We start from the raw sequence: 14,521 nt of genomic DNA, 5'->3' as shown, positions 1-14,521 counted from the left end.
TGAACTGCTAAAAATGTATGGAATACATGTCCCAAATGGCGCTTGGCTACTTGCCATAGACATTGAGGTCCTGTACAACTCTATCCTACATACACAAGGAGTACAGGTGGTAGAGAATTTTTCTTGATGAACGTGACCTGAACTCTTGGAAATATAATGAATTCATTATAGAAATTCTCATGGGGGTGGGGACATGACCTCTTTGCTGAGAAACAAAGTTATGGAATTTGGCAAAATTTTATCCTGGCAACGCTATATAGATATCTTTTGGATCCTGTCCACAACATAAAAAGACGACCTAATCAGGGTTTGAGACCCCTTCAGGTTACCACCGAGCGCTTGCAACATCAACTGAGTGTCGTCCTGAGTAAACAGGACGACATGGAAAATGGACTCCGTCGCTGTAACCTTAGGTTCATGGGATCACCAGAGAAATCAGAGGGCTCGGACTCCCCCACATTCCTAGAGCGTCTACTCCTCACTAACTTTGGCAGGTAGGCCTTCTCCTCCACATTCATGGTGGAGTGAGCACACCGCCTGGCTTCTAGACCTCCACTGCCTGGCACTCCCCTGCGCATCGCAAAGCTGCTGAACTATCGGGACCGCGACACTGCTACGCCTCATCCGCGAGAAGGGCAATATTCCGTTCAGAGACGTGCATATAGCGGTGTTCCCGGTTTTCTCCTCCTGAAGTCCAGAAGAAGAGAGCACAGTTTTAGAGGCTAAACGCCAGCTCCGTACCCACCATCTTGCCAATGCAATGCTCTTCCCAGCATGCCTCCAGGTTATCTGAGATGGGAAAGCCTATTTATTTTTTTTGAAGACCCCGCTGCAGTTATTCTGTGGTTGGAGAGATGCGGCGAGGCCGCCCCAGCGCCATCATGAACGTCCGCCGAGGATGACCAGAGGGATGAGGCCTGATACCTTATCCTGTGAATATTCACACTATAAATTGTGAGTAGGCCTGAACTTGTCCTCCCACATGGCCCCCTTGACTGACTGACCCTTTTTGTGCCCCGCAGAGGACGACGACTGCCGCCCCCCCCCCCCCCCCCCCCCCCCCCCCCCCCTCCTTCTTCCTTCCCTCTCATCCCTGTGCTTGTATGCATTGAAGGACCTATGTCGCCCATGCTAAACTCACTGGACATGTTTCGTTCTCCCAGTAAGCAACAGGACAATGCAGCCACTCTCGGTTCAACTTTCTGCCCCCCTCTGCTGCACTTCGATGCCAGCTACGCTGGCTCCACTCTGCACCTCAGTTAACTGCTGTTCGCCCCCATTATTGCCTGCGGAAGCACCTGCACCTTTCCCCCGAATACAGCCCTGTGGCTGTTTTGGCTACAGGCCCGGTCAATTGTGCATTTCACTATATATACAAGAGTCGTTTCCCTGGCCAGCCTCAGCTCCCATGGTTATGAGGAGTTGTTTGAAGTTTGTTATGCCTCGCTGGTTCAGAGTAGGCAACGTTTCTACTTTATTTTTATTTTTTTCTTCTTTCTTTTTCTTTATCGCTGTGTTGTCGTCTGACGAGTGCTCTCATATGTTATATACTTGACCCTGGGCTGCGATGGGCCCGCTTACGCCCCTTCGCATCCCCTTGCGCTGCTGGCTATAGACCCCCTTGGGGGCGGCTGCACTGTGGGATGTGCGGCGGGACCCGTGCTCTCATGTATGTATGTATGTATGTATATGTACTTGTTGATTGCATTAAATATGTATATGTGAGTGGGTTTCCCCTCACTGGTCCGGCTGGCTGGTACTAAATGGCAAATCCCGGGATGACGACCCTCAAACTACTAACATGGAACGTGAGGGGAGTGAGGGCTAGACCCAAACTATTGGCTGTCCTCTCACCTCAAGCACCTACATGCAGACATTTTGGTACTGGTTGAGACCCACATAACAGGTCAACTACAGATGTTTCTCAAAAAAAACATGGGTGGGTTGGTTGTATCAGGCCCCATACAAGGCCAACTCTACTCTGTTTAGGCAACTCTTGTTGCCAAAACAGTCCGGTTTCAATTGCACAGCCTCCGGTCGGATCAGCAGGGCAAATTCCTCTTTTTGCATGCAACAGTGGGGGGGTCTTGAATTACTTTTATTGGCATTTTACATCCCCCATTCCACTTTGCGGCTCTTAAGGAGGGACTAGCCTTCATGACGCAGAACCCTACATTACCTGCCATTTGGTTGGGAGATTTTAATGCTGTAAATGACCCTCAGCTTGACTGCACCAGCCCACTGTGTCCTCACCCATCCCACACTGTTGAGGTTTGGCAGATTTCTTTCAGAATTCGCCATGTCTGACACCTGGAGACTTAAACACCCTAGAAACAGGGCATATTCCTGCTTTACACCCTCCCAGATTGCGATGTCATGCATAGACGTGATTATGATATATCCCCCCCCCCCCCCCACCTGCGTTGAGGTAGGTTTCGGCACAAGGATCCTCTCGGATCACTCGCCTTACTTAGCCACCCTTTGCCTCCCCTCCACCCCACCGTCTCACATTTGGAGACTGAGTCCATTCTGGTTCATGGTCCTCCAAGATCTGGAGGCCATTGGACGGGAGTGGACTCACGATTTCCAACTCAATGAGGGGTCGACCTCGATCGGCATGATCTGGGAAGCCTTTAAAATACATGCTCGCATGATACTGTCAACCCACATTAACAGACACAAGGCCTCCTCAAACTTCAATTCTTAAACAAGCTGAGGAAAAGCTTGACTCCTTGGAGCGAACGTCCTTGCGAACCCCACAGCTACAAACTAAGCCAATCTATGCCTACACTCTAGAGTCAGATAACTTACACTTTGAAAAAGCCAAACGTGGTATTTTCTTTAGCAAACAAAGAACATACGAACACATAGAGCGGGCAGGGAAACTCCTGGCGTACATGGCACACCTGGATCATAGTCCCCCAGTAGTAATCCAACTTATGTCAGGTGATGGGGCTATCCTCTCGGACCCAGCACAAGTGGCCCAGGAGTTTAGGAGCTTTTATGCCAACTTGTATACCTCCAAAGCCAATCGTCCCTCAAACGAGTTGCATGACCTACTACAAAATGTAGAATTCCCCACTCTTTCAGATTCCCGGGTAGAGCTCCTCGGGGGTGGGGGGGGGGGGTGGGGGCCCATAACGGAAGAATGCATTGCACAAGCCATTACATGCCTACCACCATCCAAGGCTCCTGGCTCAGACAGCCTCCCCCTATAATTTAATTCCCAGTTTCAAGAAATCTTACTCCCTAAGCTCCACACATTATACTCTCACATCTACGAAACCAGCACACTCCCACGCACTATGAGTGAGGCCCTACTTGTACTTATCCCGAAACCAGGCAAGGACCCCCTATGCCCCGAGTCATATCGCCCCATATCTCTTCTACAATTGGATGTCAAAATTTTAGCCAAGATTCTTGCTCTAAGACTGAATAAAGATATACTCAGCCTAATCCATACTGATCAAACTGGTTTCATGCCCAACAAGAACACAGCATTTAATCTTACCCCCCCATGACAATGCCGGTGAACGAGTAGTGGTTAGCCTTGATGCCGCTAAGACATTTGACTCAGTGGAGTGGAGCTACTTATGGGCGTGCCTTCACAGATTTGGCTTTGGCCCCAGGTTTATCAAGTGGCTCCAACTCCTCTACCAGGCCCCCACTGCCCGGGTACAGGTAAACGGGTTGACATCCAACCCTTTCCCACTGTCCCGGGCAACTCGCCAAGGCTGTCCAATTTCACCTATGCTCTATGCGCTCGCTGTGGAACCCCTGGCGATTGCCATCAGGGCCCACCCTGATATTCAGGGTCTCCACATGGGCCGGTTGACTGAGGTGATCAGCCTTTACGCTAATGACATGCTGCTTTACCTAGAGGATACGGGTCCCTCCTTGGCTGCTGCCTTACATCTAATTGAGCACTTTGGCGCTTTCTCTGGGGTACAAATAAACTGGTCCAAATCTCAGATTCTCCCTATAGATGTTACAGCCCCCTTGGACACCCAAATGACCCTACCTCTAGTGCGTACTAGTCATATTAAATACCTAGGGGTACAATGCTCCCGCTCTCTATCGGATTACATATCACTCAACCTAGAGCCACTCTTTGAACTCCTTAAAAATAAAACCCAGATCTGGTCCAGACTCCCCCCTTGGGGTTATAGGCTGCCTTAGCCTGGTAAAAATGATTCTTCTTCCCAAACTACTTTACCTTTTCTGGCATGCCCCACTCTACGTTCCACCCCGCATTTTTAAAAATATGGAATCTTTTCTAACACATTTATTTGGGGCTCCTCCAGACACAAACTCATGGTTAACCCTCAAATGCCCTGTTCATCTGGGTGGTGCTGCCCTACCTGACACTAAACTATCTAGCTGCTCAACTGTCTCACTTCCACTACCTGAACAGAAAAGACAAAATCATATATATTCTACACTGGTGTGTATGGCAGTCACAGATATTGTGGCCCACCCCTTCCAGATACTCCTTTTGTAAGCACCAGGGTCTTTCACGCCTGAGTGATAAAAGGCACATGTTGGTACATCACAATAAGATCTGGCACAAAGCATAAACTATTGTCGAGGCATCCTCTCTGCATGCATACATGCATACATACATACATACATACATGCCATTATGGGAGAACCCACTCCTCCCAGAATTACTGACTATTCCGGATCATAAGATCTGGATAGCCAAGAGCATTATATACCTGTCACAGCTTCTCACCGGACATACCATCAAGACGTTCCAAACCCTTAAACAAGAATTTGATCTCCCAATCACGTGTTCTTCCGCTATCTGCGGGTCCGACACGCCATTCAGTCTCAGCTCGGGAGCTCTGCCGCCGCAATGGAAACAGTCACTGGCGGACATAATAACCGGCAAGGACCCTAAGAAATTGATATCCTCTATATAGTCACACCTTCTTACACCTAGATCCACAGCCCACGCATATCATCTGAAGATGAAATGGGAGATGGATCTGGGAACGATTGAGGATGAACAGTGGAAATATTGGAAATGCCCAAGAAAGTATCATCCAAACTCTGACAGACTTGCTCATCTTTACATCCTTCACAAATCCTATGTCACCCCCGCTCGACTGTCTAAATTTAAGCCAGGTGTGGACCCGATTTTGCCCTAGGTGCAGGGATGTGGTCCTGCCCACCCATCCTACACTACTGGGCGCATATTATAAAATTCCTCCATGACCATATGGGATCCCCCCCCTAAACACTGTGCCCATGCCAATGCATACTTGGTCTACTCCCCTTACCAGAAGGTGAGAAATACCTCTCAACATTTTTGCATTGAAACTCTCTTTACTGCTAGAATGCAGATAGCTCAACTAAGACTCCGATCTACCCCTCCCACACTGCAGCAATGGAAAAGGGCTGTGAACCTTACATTACCATATAAAAAAATTTATGTACTCTCATCGTGAGTGCCCAGGTAAATTTCAGAAGGTATGTGGCAGGTGGACAAAAGAATCCTCCACCTCCGATGCCTAGGGATGATGATGTCCCAAAGCCTGAATACAATGGTCGCAGGATCCCCCCCCCCCACTTCCCTCACCAGAAAAATCCCGCTCGCATTGATGCCTCTTATAAACAAATGGGTCATATTAACAACTGATCTTGATGCACTTGTCGAACAATTTTTTTATTTTTTTTGTACCTTTTACTGAAAAGAGTTGGTGCCCGTTTCACCCTTTAGTTACTTTGTTACCCTATATTGTCTCATTTATGCTTAATAAACGTTACTTTTTATTTATTTTTATTTTTTATATCAAAAGCCTTATGGCAAAACATGTCACATATTGGCGTGCAAACAGCAAATTAACCAAATTAATTAAAAATGTGTCCCCCCCTCATAATTTGATGCGGATGTACCACTACAATGGTTTTTAAGTGTGTGTTTGTGTGTTTGTGTGTTTGTGTGTTTGTGTGTTTGTGTGTTTGTGTGTTTGTGTGTTTGTTTTTTTTTTTTTTTTTTATGTAACCTAAAGTGGATATAAACCCTCACGTATACCCAGTGAAGTGAACAGCCTCAGATGATGCCCAGAGATGAAACAAATCTCCCTACATCGTTTTTTTGTATGTATATCTGCTGTCTTCATCTGTATGTATCCTTTAGAAAGTGCACGCTTTTTTCTCTTCCTGGTCAGCACTGGGAGTGGATTATTGGCATACAGCTGATTGGAGGAAAGGCGCGCACACATCCCCACTCCACATTGGTGAAGGAAGGAATGTGCACAGATCTGCTGACAAGTCAAGCTGTCTGCTAATCTATAGCAACCTCCCCAACACAAATTTCAGCCTGGTTTTATCTCCTGTCAGAACTTGTCAGAAGTTCTCAGACTGATAACAGCGCTACTGAGCAAAAGAAAGCCAAGGGACTTGGTGCTTTGGCGAGAGATGAGAAAACGCTGCAGATATATGCCCAGCTCATATGTTATGAATCGGGTTTACATTCACTTCAATACAATATATATATTTTTGGGGTTGGGACTCCGGAGAGACCCGGAAAGGCTCGGAAACACTTGTGAATGGAATATTTTCATGTGTTTCTGAGCGGCTCCGAGTGTCACCAGCGCCCAGCGCACCTCTGGCCAAATGCGGTAGTGCACACCAAAGAAGCTTGACTCCTGCTCGTTTTGCAAGACAACACTCTTAAACCGAGTCAGGATTTTTAAAAAATGGCTCGTATTGCGAAACGCTTGTTAACCGTGTTACTTTCAATCCAAGGTATTGCTGTACTTCCAAATGTAAAGTGTTCTATTTTCAGTTTTAAAGTGTTATACTATCAATATATTACTGACTGATCTTTACGGATCAGTAAAGTGGCTTTTTTTGTTTTGTTTTTTTCCTCCTGTGTACATCAGACCTTCTTTTTTTTTTTTTTTTTTTTTTTTTTAGCTCTGCAGTTGGCAAAGCTCATGCTTACTTCTGATTGGAGAGCTCTAGCTCAGACTCAGCAGGGGGAAATGTTTATGTTTATGGCAAATTAATAAAATAGTTGTCGGATGTTTGACCTATATTATTGGTGTGCGATCCTTCCCTAGAAGGGATGGGGGGGGTGTATTTGGGTTACCTTGTCGTTATAGGGGGAAAAAGGCTACTATAGGGGAGCTATGACTGAAAGTGGTGTGAAGTCCATGCTAACGGTGATGGACAACAATATTTTTCATACTGCGTAAAATAATACTTTAATTTTTTTTTCCCTAGGTTGTTTTCTTTGACTTTGCAGAAACTTGTTATGCTGAAGGACCTGGATAAAGATTTGCCCTCTGTTGTTATTGCTGTTAAACTCCAGGTAATTTTATAAATTTTAGCTTCTGGCCTATGAAACATTTTGGGGCTCATGCGCACTTCAGCTCAAAAGAAAAAGCTACTTTTACAGGCATTTGAGCTTTTATTTCGGCTTGCAGAAGCTTATACTTTATTTATTTTATGTTTTTTATTGAGCTTAAGCTTTTTATTTTCCTTAAACCCTCTCCTCAGCTAATTTTTTTTTTTTTTTTTTTTTTTTTTTTTTTTTTTTGTGTGGACATCTTTGGGCTTTTTCATGCTCTTTTGCTTGTTTTTGGTCACTTAGGCGTTTTTATTTTCTGCTCGAAAGCTCCTCTCAAAAAACTTGAATTTTAGCGGGTTCTTTTATTTTTTATTTTTTTGCCTGTAAGAGCCATAGTGTGCATGGACACATTGGCTAACATAAAAGGGAATTTGCAGGCAGAAAGAATAAGAGCTCAAAACAACTCGGAAGCCTGGAGGAGCTGCTCCTTTGAGCTGCCATGTACATGGCCCTCGAGGCAGCTTATAGTCCTCGGATGTGGTTCCCCCCCCCGGCTATGTGATGGATCAGAACACAATAGTCTAAGTTGGTGAAGTAATATTAGAAAAATATGTACAGAAAACTATTTTTTCAGACATTAAACAACTGATAATTGGCATGTATATTCACCCCTAGCCCATAAAAAGCCCTGGTGCAACCAATTACCTTTCAAATATCACATAATTAGTGAAATGATGTCCACCTGTGTGCAATATAAGTGTCACATGAGCTATCATTACATATACATGCCTTTTTGAAAGATTCCAGAGGCTGCAACACCTAAGCAAGAAGCAGCACTAACCAAACACTGCCATAAAGACCATAAAACAACACTTGAGTGGTTTAAGGGGAAACATGTAAATGTGTTGGAATGGCCTAGTCAAAGCCCAGACCTCAATCCAATAGAATATCTGTGGTCAGTCGGCACTGGGACACTGGTCAGAGTTGAGGGGAAGATGGCTGGTGCTAAATACAGGGATGTTCTTGAGCAAAACCCACTCTGTGTGATTTTGAGGCCGGAGGTTCACCTACCAGCAGGACAATGACCCCAAACGCACTGCTAAAGCAACACTTGGTTTAAGGGGAAACATGTAAATGTGTTGAAATGGCCTAGTCAAGCCCAGACCTCAATCCAATAGAAAATTTGTGGTCAGAGTTAGATTGCTGTTCACAAGCGCAAGCCATCCAACTTGAAGGAGCTGGAGCAGTTTTGCAAGGAGAAATGGGCAAAAATTCCAGTGGTAAAATGTGGCAAGCTCATATAGACTTATCTAAAGCGACTTGGAGCTGTGATGGCCACAAAAGGTGGCTCTACAAAGTATTGACTTTAAAAAAAATAATAATCAAAGTTGTGGGCATGTTCTGTATATTAACCACTTAACAACCGGCCCATAGCCGAATGACAGCTACAGGGCGGTTGTTTAACTCTGAGAGGCTGTCATATGATTTCCTCCCAGAATTGCTCTTGCACGCCCCCCCTAGGGCGCGCACTTGAGAGCATCCGTGACCGCGCATCACGGATCACGGTAAACGGCCGCTCATCGCACCTTGTTCACTGCGTGATCTCTCCGTCAAGTGACGGAGCGATCACTTGTAAACAAACCGGCTGCATCTGCAGTGCCTACATTGCTGCTCACCGAAAAAAATTAACCCCTCAATTCCCTGCAATACTCTGCAACGCCCAATACCCTACCACGCCCAATACCCTGCCAATACTCTACCATTTTCTATTTTTTTTTTTTGTAAACATGTAACCAGTAAAAAAATATTTAAAACGTCGCCTATGGGGATTTTTAAGTAGCGACGTTTGGCGCCATTCCACGAACGTGTGCAGTTTTGAAGAGTGACCTGTTGGGTATCTATTTACTCAGCGTAACTTCATCTTTCACATTATGCAAAAACATTGGGCTAACTTTACTGTTTTTTGCGCTTTAAAACCCCCCCCCCCCAAAAAAAAAAAAACGCGTTTGAAAAATTGCTACGACCACCATTGTATTCTCTAGGGTCTTTCCTAAAAAAACATTATATAATGTTTTGGGGTTCTATGTCATTTTCTAGCAGATAAATGATGGTTTTTACATGTAGGAGAGAAATGTCAGAATTGGCCTGGATGCTCCAGAACGCCTAATGGCGCTCCCTGCATGTTGGGCCTCTGTATGTGGCCACACTGTGTAAAAGTCTCACACGTTGTATCGCCATACTCGGGAGTAATAGCAGAATGTGTTTTGGGGTGTAATGTGTGGTATGCATATGCTGAGTGTGAGAAATAAACTGATAATGTGACAATTTTGTAAAGGAAAAAAAAATCTTGATTTTGCAAAGAATTGTAGGAAAAAATGACAACTTCAAAAAACTCATCATGCCTCTTACTAAATACCTTGGAATGTCTTCTTTCCAAAAAGGGGGCATTTGGGGGGTATCTGTACTTTTATGGCATGTTATGGTCTCAAGAAATGAGATGGGCTGTCAGTCCTTTAGGTGTGATCAATTTTCAGATATTGACACCATAGCTTGTGGACTCTATAACTTTCACAAAGGCCAAATAATATACACCAATTTGTGCTTATTTTTACCAAAGATATGTAGTATAAATTTTGGCCAAAATTTATGAAGAAAAATTACTAATCTGCTAAATTTTATAACCGAAACAAAAATCCATTTTTTACAGAATTTTCAGTCTTCTTTTTTTTTTTTTTTTTTTTTTTTTTTTTTCTTTTATAGCGCAAAAAAAAAAAAAAAAAAAACAGCAGTGATTAAATACCACCAAAAGAAACCTATTTGTGTGGAAAAAGACAAATATTTCATATGGGTACAGTGTTGTATGACTCAGTAATTGTCATTTAAAATGTGAGAGCACCGAAAGCTGAAAATTGGTCTGGTTATAGTGCCCAGTGGTTAAATGATGCAAATCATCAAACAATCCATGTTAATTCCAGGTTGTGAGGCAACAAAACACAAACCATGGCAAGGGGTGAATACTTTTTCAAGGCACTGTATATGCTCCTTCACTTGGCTCTTAGGCAGGCCATATGTTATGCAATTTTCTTTCCTTCAATTTACAAAACACACCAATTTTTTACTGACAAAAATCATGAAATTTTACTGGTGCTTCAAAAAATTTAAGCAACAAACCTGTAACTAGTGCTATTAGCAATATGCTTAAAGTATAATGAAAGGCAAAAAAAAAACGTTCTCCATTTTTACATGAAGGTCAGATTAGTCTAACCCGGCAGGGAGTCTGCAGGGTTCCCCTTTTGCAGTGCAAACGAGAACTCTCATGTACGGGAGAATGTTGTGGACTCTGGTGTAAAGGGAAATGCTGATGTAAGTGGGTCTCTGGGCACCCAACCCCCCCCCCCCTCCTTGCACAAGTGTCCACAGAGTTCCCCTTTACAACACAGTCCATAAAGTTCTCACTTACATCAGAGTCCAGAGTTTCCCTTTACATCAGTCTCTGCAGGGTTCCCCCTTATGGTGCTTGAACAATAAAGACTGATGTAAAGGGGAACTCTGGGGATACTGATTTAACAGTCCCACAGTATCTTTCGTTCCCCTTCACATCACAGGTTTCCTTTTGCATACAGAGCACAGTCCACTTTTCATTAATGTAAAGGGGACTGCACTGTAAAGGGGCACTAATGATTACAGTGCGGATTCCCTTTATATTACAGTGATCCTAGCAATCACAGCCTCTTCCATTACAGTACCCCTCCAGTCTTCTCCTCCTCCCCCCCCCCCCCATCTAACCTTATTGCCTCATTCCAATCTCTGCATCCCCTGCACATGACTCCTACCTTTTTGGCAGGGCAGAGTCTGTTTGCAGTCTGTGTGTCCTCTCCCGGCTCCCCCCCCACCGTGGCTGACAATGTCATGCTATGGACAGGGGGCGGTAGGAGCTGCAGATATGGATGGAGGGCTGGAACTGCCCAACTTATCTTGAATACCCACTTGTTTAATATGAAGACTCCTGTTCTCTATTCCAATCTGCTCTGCTCTTCCTGCCCACTGCCCTGCTGATAGGATGATATCATTGCCCAGACAGATGTGGAAGCCGAGAGATGACACATAGGCATTGCTGCACAGCAGATGAGTGGTGACCGCGGTCTTTGATAGCCCTGTGCGTACCGCGGTTGCTGCTCACCTCCTCCTGTGTAGCTCTGTCATCAACAGGGGGTTGGAGATGACTGCTTTGAATCATTCCTTCCTTTTGTACAAGCTCTGCTCTTGTATCATGTATTACATACTGTTAGAATGCATGCACTGACCTCTGGTGGCACTCCCTCTGATGTAATTAAAAAAAGGCACGACTCCGTCACCACAGGCCTCCTGCCCCTCTCCGAGTTTGGCACAGTGCATGTGCAGTCCTAAAGCCAAGCTTAGGCCATATTTTTTTTTTTTTTTGTAAAGGACAAACTCAGGACTTTGATGCAAGTGAAATTTTACGGACAGTGTAAAAATTGAATGGTTGGCAACCCTGTCAGGAAGTAAATTTATTTTATTTAGTGTGGTACATCTGTATATACAGTGCATCCGAAAAGTATTCACAGCGCTTCACTTGTTCCAGATTTTTTATTTTTTTTTTGTTTAATAAATGTTTGTTGAAGAAAAAAAAAAACTGGGAATACAAACAACGTTAAAGCATGAACCTAAACAAAACATGGTAGTATAGATTCTGTGGGTAGAGTCTAGGGCATTAAAGACTGGTACGATCACTTATAGACCCTAAAGTGCATTATAAAACCAGTTTCATACTCCTTGCGACAAGGAATTTGAATATTTTGCACTCAGCAATGCTTCTGCAAACCCTTATGCTTAGGTTCAAGTTGGGGAAAGTGTGCATTGTTCCCAGGAGAAATGTGGAAAAGGAGAGAAAAGAAGAGGAAATAGGGGGGTGGAGGAGGGAGGGGGGGGCTGGCATGCATGGAGCACAGTTAAGTATATGTCGCTTTACATTACATATACATGTGAGGTGAGCCAAGTAGTAAGGAGAGCCAAGTAGCAACCTCAGGGGGTCAACTGTAAGATAATGATAGCAGAGAATAGCATATTCAACAACAGACGTGAATTGATTCTCAGTGGGGTTGTGCAATTATCTCCTTATAAGTTGTGGTGTGCTTGAATTCCGTCCACGGGGACCAGGTTAGAGTGTGTCGTTGATGAGTGTCCTTGATGCGGTGAGTGATTTCCTCCATGAGATAAACCTCAGAAATATTTTTAAACCACTTTTTCACGGTTGGAGTTTCTGGTTGACCCCAATGGGTGGTTATGAGTGCTTTGGCTGCGTTGAGCAGGTGAGGGACTATGGAACGTTTAGATCTTCCAACTGGTTCCATGGTGGCATGGAAGAGAATGGTCCATGGGTCTGAAGGGAGAGAGACATTGGATATTTTGATGTATAAGTCTGATAATTCTAGACCAGAAGGGGCGGATATATGTGCGCGTGTATTGCTTCGCTCCCACAATTCCTCCAACACAATGGGGAATTGGCGAGGAACATCTGATGGCGTTTTGATGGTATATAGTGCCATCTGGTTAGCAATTTGTAATTGACCTCAGCCATCTTTGATGCAATTAAGGAGATATGAGCCAGCTGCAGGACCTTATCTTTTTGTCCTTGTGGGAGGCAGGATTCCAGGTCTGACTCCCACCTGGCGAGGAAGAGGGGGTGAGTGTCTCCTTGGAGTTTGAGCGTTTTGTAAAACGAGACACTGTGTTCTGGCGGATGCTTTGGGTGAAATATCTCCTCGATATTGTTTAGTTCCTGTATCCCCCTTAGCGGCTGAGGCAACGTTCGGAGAAAACCTTGCAATTAAGTATATCTCCATTGGTCTAGGAACGTAAGTGGCTTGGGGCCAAGAATATCTGTCAAAGGCTTAGGAGCATTTGCTTAGAGAACATGATGCAGAAGCAGGGGTCTTCCTGGCGACCATGTCTTGAATCCAGGGTCTAACAGACCCGGTAGGAAGTAATTGTGTTCAAGAAGTGGTAGCAGAGGTGAAGCGTAAGTCCATGAGTTTCTTATGCAAAGCGTCCCATATGTCTAGTGTGGAAGCGGTCAGTGAGGAGGTGGTTGGGGCGAGGCGCCTGTAGGAGCGCCGCAACCAAGGTGTGACTGCGAGATCCGTTTTACTAAGGGCGTGTTCAAGGCTCACCCAAAGTTTGGAGTTGGCTGCATATTTCCAATCGGAGATCCTAGACAAAATTACAGCGTTATAATAAGTCTTAAAATTTGGCAGGGCCAGTCCCCCAGAGTCCTTGGAACGAAACAGTACGTCTCTAGCTACTCTAGGATGACTGTTCCTCCAAATGAAGTGAGACCATGGCCTGCAATAGCGAGAAAACCCTATAGGCACACCCAATGGGATCATTTGAAAGAAAGAGGACTCTAGGAAGAATGTTCATTTTAACTATACTCACTTTACCCAACCAGGAGTGTGGCAGCGTGCTCCACCTTTGTAGGTCTGTTCGAATGTTATTCAATAATGGAATATAATTATGTTTAAAGAGCGATTGGATGTTAGGCGTGAGATGTATTCCTAAGTATTTCATGCTTCGGTGGACCCATCTAAAGGGGAAGAGGGGTTTTAAACTGCCCACTTCTCTTGCAGGCAGATTAATATTTAGGATTTCAGATTTAGAAAGATTAATTTTAAAGTTGGACAGTGTCTGAAAAGTGGAGAACGCCGACATTAAGTTAGGGAGTGAGACACGGGGCTGTTGGATAAAGAATAAAATGTCGTCTGCGTACGCCGCGTACTTATGTGTTTTATTACCTACTTGAATACCATGTATGTTTATATTACGTCTTATGGTTGCCAGGAAGGGTTCAAGAGTAAGAGCGAACAGGGGGGAAAGAGGGCAGCCCTGCCGGGTCCCTTTTAAATAGTTGGAATGAGTCACTCAGGGTGCCGTTTATGCGAATTTGCGCCGTGGGAGTGGAGTAAAGGGAGGTAATGCAATGGTACATTTTGGGACCGAGTCCGAAGTGACGAAGGGTCAGTTTTAAGTATTCCCAGTCCTGTCGAACGCTTTTTCAGCATCTGTGGACATGAGTAGGGTGGACTGTGCAGATCTTTGTGCATATTGTATGAGAGATATCGCCCGGAGAGAGTTGTCCTTGGCTTCTCTGTGTGGCATAAAGCCTGTCTGGTCTGTTGAGACCCAGCTGAGTATAAGGGG

General features: G+C 44.7%; 1 protein-coding gene across 1 annotated transcript in view; it reads left to right on the top strand.

Annotated features, from left to right (window-relative positions):
• Nucleotides 1-14,521, top strand: part of PACS1 (phosphofurin acidic cluster sorting protein 1) — a 654,146-nt gene that overhangs the window by 49,207 nt on the left and 590,418 nt on the right. Inside the window, exon 2 of the mRNA XM_077450086.1 lies at nucleotides 7,237-7,324. Within this exon, the coding sequence (XP_077306212.1) occupies nucleotides 7,237-7,324 (88 nt within the window). The remainder of the gene's footprint in view (nucleotides 1-7,236; nucleotides 7,325-14,521) is intronic.

This window comes from Lithobates pipiens, unplaced genomic scaffold (assembly GCF_037356315.1).
Source record: "Lithobates pipiens isolate NorthernLeopardFrog02 unplaced genomic scaffold, aLitPip1_a1.2 Scaffold_10, whole genome shotgun sequence".
NCBI classification, from domain to species: Eukaryota; Metazoa; Chordata; class Amphibia; order Anura; family Ranidae; genus Lithobates; species Lithobates pipiens.
Note: the sequence above shows the minus strand (reverse complement) of the source record. Positions and strands in the feature narration are given on the sequence as shown.